This window comes from Anneissia japonica, unplaced genomic scaffold (genome assembly GCF_011630105.1).
Source record: "Anneissia japonica isolate Jap-2015-1 unplaced genomic scaffold, ASM1163010v1 scaffold287580_len341680_cov180, whole genome shotgun sequence".
Lineage (NCBI taxonomy): Eukaryota > Metazoa > Echinodermata > Crinoidea > Comatulida > Comatulidae > Anneissia > Anneissia japonica.
The window spans coordinates 287,713-295,768 of NW_022717063.1; the positions used below are offsets into that span (position 1 = coordinate 287,713).

Sequence of the window (8,056 nt, forward strand, 5' to 3'; positions counted from 1 at the left end):
GGGGGGGGGGGCATTGAGATGTAGGCCAAATTGTAATTTCCAACAAAGAATCACAATAAGTACAAGATTATCGTTATTCGTCATGCATAAGACAGAGCAACGCACAATAACGTGTTCATACGTGTTACTGAATACATGGAAATTTTAAAATTTACATAGACACTAATCCAGCCAAATTTAATACGGTAATGATGTTTACCTAGAGTCCATAGTAGTTATTAACAACTGGATTTCGGATGGGTTATCGATTTTCACACATCGATTACGGGACGATCGACACAACGCACAAAGTATAGCCATGGCGTTTATAGTGTTACTTCATTTACCGATTATAGTAATTATTCCGATTGGATTAAATTTGTGCCGAGAATTAGCGGATTAGGAGCCTTTAAAATGGTCCTGGGAAAAAGCGCGTTGAAAACAAGTCACTATGGCTCCACGTTGGACCATTACATTTAGATATGGGGAGATACCCAAATAGAAATACAGTATACAGTCCTTAAAGTCTACTGTATTTGCAAAGACCGCCCTCCCTGATGTACGGTACAGAATAAAAAATGAACTCTAGTATCTGTGATATCATTTCCATTTAAATCACATTCATGCATGATGGTGTAATATAACATCATCATATTACACCTTATTTGGGTGTAATATGATGGTATCATATTACACCCAAATAAGAGTAGGCCTATATCACATTTATATGTCAAATAAAAAAATCTGTCCAATAAAAAAAATTCTTTGACAAAAAACTTTTGTATGCCGATATTATAGACATGATGTGATGTCATCATTCTGTGGAACTTTATCCCTTCTGACCTACGAAACATCTCTTATCTGTACTCAATCCCCCTTTAAAAGATTATTTTCAGACAATTACCGTATTTATCTGAATAAACCCCTCGATTGGAATAAACTCCCCCTCCAGAGCCTTATTTGGAATAAAAATTCCAGGGCGTTATTTTTTCTCGAATAAACGCCCCTAAATGACTCTATAACCAAACTAATGGAAGCAACATCATTCTCATTAATGTTTTAGTCCAGTAGAACTGAATTACATTGTTTGGATTCAGTGAGTGTTAAAGGTCACCCAATAACACATTTGACGGTAATTATGTCTTGTAGTTCCACTTACTATACATTGAAATTAAGGGGCATTTATTTGAGTATATACGTATCCATTTTAAATAAAAATAAATAAATAAATAAACAAACAAATACACACCACCTCAAAAACTCTTCTTTACAATAAACGTTTATTCGAATAAATACGGTATTTCCTTAATCCATCTTCGTCAAGTACCGGTATTCTTTCAGTGGCAATGCAAAACGTGTTATCTGTTTTAACAGCCGCTATAAAGTGTATATATTTATTATGAATCATGAAGTGTATTACTTTCTGGCAGTTAACAACGCATTTAAAAGTGGGCACTCACTGCGTCATACGCCGGACGTACGACTGTCGTACAACAAATTCAACTCGGATCCATGTGAGCGCTAGATGACGTGATGCCGTCTGATGATCATGGGCAGTCGCAGTCTGAAAGGATTGTCATTAAAAACAAACCGTTGCACGAGTCATTCTCCATAGATTCGCGTCGACCGACGAACATCAGGTGCAGTGAATGGCCGGCTTAAGGCATTTTTTCTTTCAAACATTTGTACATCAATCAAATTTGTCCCGTTCTATCTCAGAAGTTTATAACTTTGCTATAGTTCTTTCTGTGACACCATTAAATAATTCAAACATTACAAAATATTACAAATAGATCTGATAAAATTTTTAATAAGATTTTTCAAATCTCGATAGTGGGCAGTGTACTCTTTTTGTTGAAGTACTGTATAAATACATTAAACAAATCATCTGTACATACTCTTGTAACCAAAATGTCTGACTATCATAACATAATATTGGTATTTGTGTCTTCCATTTTAAACAGCCTACACTGTACAAATAGTTAATAATTATCAATCCAATACCCAACTTATTAATAATATGAATAACTTCAACTATTTAAATGAATTCTGAATCATTCTACAATAATTTTGTTATATAAATACAGTATAATAGGTCTTGTGGGCTGTATTGCAACCTTTTATGCATGCTTTGTATTTAGTATATAATGTATGCAAATGTGATAATTTTGATGCTTTCAATGTTGAAAATCTTGATGTTTATGGGCCCACCTATTTTTACACGTCTTCAGATTTAATTTAGTGCTTGAGGTTGGGCTTTAAAAAGAACGTCCCCTCCTTTTTGAAGTTTTTTTTAGCATGACAGCAACTGTCTTAAGGATGACACCACTTAATGATGGTTGCTTTTTCTGTTGATGGCAGATCCTGCTGATGGCAGCTCTCACTACTTAATTACAGTTGCTCTCGCTGATGGCAGATCCTGCTGATGGCAGCTCTCACTAAATAATGACAGTTGCTCTTGCTGATGGCAGATCCAGCTGATGGCAGCTCTCACTAATTAATGACAGTTACTCTTGCTGATGGCAGATCCTGCTATGGCAGCTCTCACTAATTAATGAGAGCTGCTCTTGCTGATGACAGATCCTGCGGATGGCAGCTCTCACTAATTAATGAGACCTGCTCTTGCTGATGACAGATCCTGCTGATGGAAGCTCTCACTAATTAATGAGAGCTGCTCTTGCTGATGACAGATCCTGCTGATGGCAGCTCTCACTAATTAATGACAGCTGCTCTTGCTGATGACAGATCCTGGAAGATCCTAATGATAGTAGTTCTTACTGATGACAGCTCTAATGATTGCAGCTCACACTGAAGGCGGCTCTTACTGATGGCAAATTTTGCTGGCAGCAGTATTTACTATTGTCAGCTATAATTCATGGTGGTCTTTTAGATAATTGCTCCTTACTACTAATGCTGCAATCAAGAGACACCAGCATTTCTCATTGCCATCATGGTGTTTACATCCCATATTATTGTGCGTATCTGCTCCATGATTAGTTTTAACTTCCGATTCTTGGCTTCAATGTTCTGATAAAAGAGATATGATATTGTATAGAATCTGCTATCAAATCAAGAATGTAATAATATTAAATCAAGATAATCACACTGTTTTACTGATATAATAAATGCCATAGACATTATTTATGCAACTATAATATTTATTGGTTGTTAAATATCTTGATCAAATCAAATCAGTTTTTACTCATTTATAAATGCTTTACTAGAAAAACATAAGGGTCTATCTATACACCATTTTTGCGAAATTTGAAATGAAAACCTGGCAACTACAACTGGGGGACTTTCAGAGGCCTAGCATTTCGCTCTATATACTTACACCAAGGATTAAATCAACGATTAAACTAAATTGCTAAACGAGTACAAATATTTTAAAACGGAAAAAAACACGAAATGTTTACATTAAAAACAAGTCTAAGTCTTAAAAATGGTCAGAAAAATGAATTTAATTGAATATCTAATGTTATGAATAGGAACCAAATTATACATTTGAAGTTGCGAAAATGTAAAAATGTTTTCTGTTATTTCTTAAATTTTACAATAGTAAAAACCAAAAGTACTGAGAAACACTGAAAAAAAACAACTTAAAAAGCTATTTCAATATTTACATATACAGTAATTACAGTAATTAGCAAGATCGTCTCTGTTGTCTGTCTATTGCTGCTATAGCAAAGGTCTAGCAGCGCTATCCGTTGCGCGGTGCTCTATTCATAACTAGCCAGCTGCTCAGACTAGGCCGCTGGAAGTCCCCAAATGAGTTACCAGACATTGGCAGCGCTGTTTCAAAATAAATCCCATGAAATGGTCTATAGATAATAGGAATGGTATGATTTTATTCATTTTCACTGGTTCTAATTTTTAATAACTTCATAAGATATTTATTCATTACCTATTTATTAAGTATTTATTATTTATTTATTCATAGTAATGAAAATAGGAATAAACATAATCCTTAAAAAAGTAATAATTATAACAATAAAAAGAATAAATAACAATAATATTATGAAAAAAATGAAATAATAATAGTAATGTTAATAACAATAAAAATTAATTAAATCATCAAAATAATTAATTAATTAATTTTAAATCATCAAAACCATTTTTTCACGTTTATTCATTAACTGAAGCTAGTAGTTGCAGTCATACTCTACATATAGAGTGACTCCAAACAACTTTCATTACCTCAATAGAGACAGTATAAAGTATAAAAGGATTTATTTTAATGCAAGTAAATCATAATAACTTCAAAATAGAGAAAATTTTAAATTTCTTACCTGAATGGTGGCTGGCAAATCTGCTACCCGTTGCTGTCGTTCAGAAATTGGCTTCTCTGGTTTTGGTTCGTTTATCCATGGAATTTGACTTGCCTGCAGAACAACAATATATTATTAACCTGTACTATTAAATTCCCATCATACCTGTACAGGGTGTGGATGTAACAGAAAGTTAGAGTACAATAGCCTGTATTTTTGTTATGAGCTTGTCCTCCACCCAATGTTTCAACCTGCAGTGTCTCAATCAAGGATTGGTATTAGTGATGGTATTTCAGGATAAAAATACACATTTACTGTTTTTACATGATGGAGTGGAGGTGTGTTAGAACTCTACGCATTAAGATTTACTACTATTGGAAAGTTGGCATCAAACTAAAAAAATCAATTTAAATATTATTCATTCTAAATTAAGATTTTAAAAAGGGGGATGTGAAAATCTATATGGCAGCCTCGGACCATTAGGAAGGCCCGGTAACAGCTGTAGCTGCCCTGAATGCATCTGCTCAATTTTGCCCAGTTTACTTCAGTAAGGCTTGTTCAATAAACATATGAGATGCATGAGTCAATTTGAATTGATAAACTTGTTACCATGGATGATGAGGACATCTCCAGAGTGCTACAGTTCTCATTACACTTCTCGTAAACAACTTTTAACTTCCGGAATAGAACAGTGATGCTGTTAAGGTTTTCATCTATCTTCTTTTTGCGGTCTTGATGGTTTTGGTAACGAATCTGCACCCCATTTGGAATCTTTAGTGTGGAATAAAAAATTAAATGAGCGTTTACGATGGTTGTCGACAAACATCCAAGATGACGTATTGACTTATCTACACAACAAATAGTAGCTGCAATCAGGAAAGATTTGTTTATGGGATGGTCTGCAAAAGTACTTAAGCTAAACTAATAATACAAATACAGGTAACTTTAGTTTCTGCACTGTGCACAGGAACTTTGTATTAAATTATGATGCATTGCATACCACAATAATTATAAACATATCAAACTTAGGAAAAATTGTATTAATTAAATGTTACATTAAAAATGAAATATTGAAATAAATATATATAATAAACCATTATCCTAATAATACAAATATTAATATAAGAATAAGTAATAGAAAAAGCAAAATTCTTACAAAAAATATATTTTAAAAATTAAACCAAAAAAATTAATTATGAGAAATGAAATATAATAAATATCAAGGTATGTAAATTTTATTTACTATATTGATACTTAAAATCGAGCAACAAACCTGAGTCGCTTTCAGATGCGTGAATAATTCCAAGGTTTTGAGCACTATCTCATGCACTGTCTCTTGTCCAAGCTGACACAGAGCTGTAACATTTAGTGGGGGTAATCCCTGTCTCTTATACACATCTAGATGTGTATAAGAGACAGGTATAAAGTATAAAAGGATTTAATAGTTGCTGATACAACAACAACTTTTATTTTCAAATTTCTAAATCAAAATTAAAATCAAATTTATTTCACAAGTTTGAAACATTACATACACAATTCAAGCAAGTAAATGAAACAAACAGAACAAAGCAAGCAAGGGTTGCTGAGAGGGCATAAGCCAATATAAATAAACTACATGGTACAAAGATATTCATTAATTGCAATGAACAGGCGGCATAAGACAAGACTTTTTTTATACCTTGTTCAGCGAACCCGCTGACTGCAAATATTGATGATTTCAAATAAAAATAAAATTGTATTTTTGGGCAATTAGCGTACCCGCCTCCACTAAAAAGTGGAAATTTCAGACCCTCTGCTGCCTTAAAAACTCAAAAGATAAGATATGTATATTTCTTCCTAATTATATAAATTTGAAGCATTTACCCATCCTATTTTACCAATAAAATTTTATTTTTATTTTCCCCTCTGTCTGGATGTTTTTGGCAAAATTATTTGCTAAATAAGAAAACAAAATTTTATTTTTATTCCGCCCTCCTCTGATCATCATTTACAAAAATAAACCAAATACACGAAACAAGGAATAACATTTTTTTTTCGCTTAAGGACTATTATTATTAATCTAAAATCAAAGAAGTGATGAGGGAGAGTGTCTTAAACATTTTATTCAAATTTGTTAGTTGGCAATGACATTGACATTAAAAAGTTTATAAATTTACTCTTCAACATTAAGTAGACCTACAGTACAGCATGATATAGCACATTGCTAATTGACAGAATGGAAAAACAGAGGAAATAGAATCCAATAAAGAGGAATCAAATTTATCCTACAAAGCACAAAACTTTATGTTATAATCAGAAAATGATTGGCTGGACAATGCATATACTGTAAGTGTATTTTTGTTTATTTTTTTCCTGTCAGACATATATATAGCATACTCCTTTTCGATGCGATGATGCTTAGTTAGGCAGTATAGCCCTTCCTTCCTCCACTTCAGTCTTCGAATCCTAGCCTAATTATAAATAATAAAACTGTACAATACTAGGCCTATGTACTCTAGGCCTGCACCTAGCTATATAGGCAGTACGTCTAGGCCTACATACACTAGGACCCTACTCCACACACCGGCTTAACCAGGTTAGTTAGGCTACGCCTAGCCTAACGGCCCTAGCCTGAGTAGTAATATAGAAATGTTATTATAGCCAATGCAAATTATGTGAACAAATAACATCTGTGAAATACTAAAAAATACATTATTACATAACAGCGAATCAGTAATCACCAATATGATGCTAGCCTAGGCCAAAAAAAAAGCTTTCTTTCGGTACAAAATCCAAAATCTCGGAAAGCATTTATTTATTAATCTGACATGACATGACCTATCTTGTACCAAAGGCAACGGTCACCGTGCGCCTAACTACCCTTGCATGTACTCACTGCTTTTTTGTCCTCTATCGGCACGGGTTAGTTTTTATCAATTATTTTCTTGACTTTTCGATGTTTTCCTTTTACTGTGCCAGGGCCGGCGGAACTTTTTTCAAAGTGGGGGGGGGGGCACTTATAAACGAATGGGAATATGAATCATGCAGATCTGGAATAAAATCTAGGGGGTGGGGTAGACATTTTTTTCCAAAAACGAAAGGGGATCCGGGGTCCTCCCCCGGGAAAATTCCTAGAAGGCGGGAAATGCTTTCCCGACTTTTGAGTTGTCTTTTAATGACTTTTAAGTTATTAAAAATTCAAGGTTTTCCCCCTCTTGAAATTGAATCAATGAAGCCCAAAGAAATTGGGTACGGGTTCCCCGGGAAAATTTCGATTTCTAGATGGCGGGAAATGAGGTTTCCTGACTTCTGAAATAAAATGACTTTTTAAGTTCTTCAAAATTCAAGGTTTTTCCCTCTTGAAAACGGTTAGGTATATTTTTCTCAATGTTTTATTTTATGTGTGTATACAGGCCTACATAAACAAATAAGTAGTTGCATGCGTATTTTTCTTTTCCATGAATCGATAAATCCCAAAAAGAAAGGGTGGTCCGGGCGTTCTCGCCCGGGAAAATTTTGATTCATATATGGCTGGAAATGAGCTTTCCAGACATTTGATCTAATTTTCTTATTGTAACAAAAAAAAAATCAGCTGACAGGTCCTGAAAAGGTAGGTCTAGAATTCCTTTTTTTTTTTTGTTGCCCAAGGGAGGGTGCAGGACATATGACCCCCCTCCCCCAGATCCGCCAATGTAAATTGCGAGAAAATGTAACTCGGTCGGGGACTGGATAAACATTCTCTTTCCCATCCTTCTCCTCATTCTTCCCTCTTTCTTTTCTTGCATTTCTTTCCGATCATACAAAAATCTCCAGACATAAGATTTTGCCAA

At 34.1% G+C, this 8,056-nt stretch overlaps 1 protein-coding gene across 1 annotated transcript; it reads right to left on the reverse strand.

The window, feature by feature from the left end:
- Positions 1-1,762: 1,762 nt before the first annotated feature.
- Positions 1,763-6,114, reverse strand: LOC117110090 (mediator of RNA polymerase II transcription subunit 30-like). Its single transcript, XM_033252676.1, has 5 exons — positions 6,111-6,114; positions 5,521-5,645; positions 4,857-5,018; positions 4,269-4,361; positions 1,763-3,006 (listed from the first exon to the last, which is right to left on the reverse strand). Exons 1-5 carry the CDS (start codon positions 6,112-6,114, stop codon positions 2,899-2,901), a joined length of 492 nt encoding a protein of 163 aa, XP_033108567.1. The 3' UTR covers positions 1,763-2,898.
- Positions 6,115-8,056: the final 1,942 nt, after the last annotated feature.

Excerpts from the sequence above, each read along its gene's own strand:
- LOC117110090 (XM_033252676.1), bottom strand. Across the intron at positions 5,019-5,520 it reads CGCATCTGAAAGCGACTCAG|ATTCCAAATGGGGTGCAGAT; the intron begins GTTTGTTGCTCG and ends TCCACACTAAAG. Across the intron at positions 3,007-4,268 it reads ATTTGCCAGCCACCATTCAG|AACATTGAAGCCAAGAATCG; the intron begins GTAAGAAATTTA and ends CTCTTTTATCAG.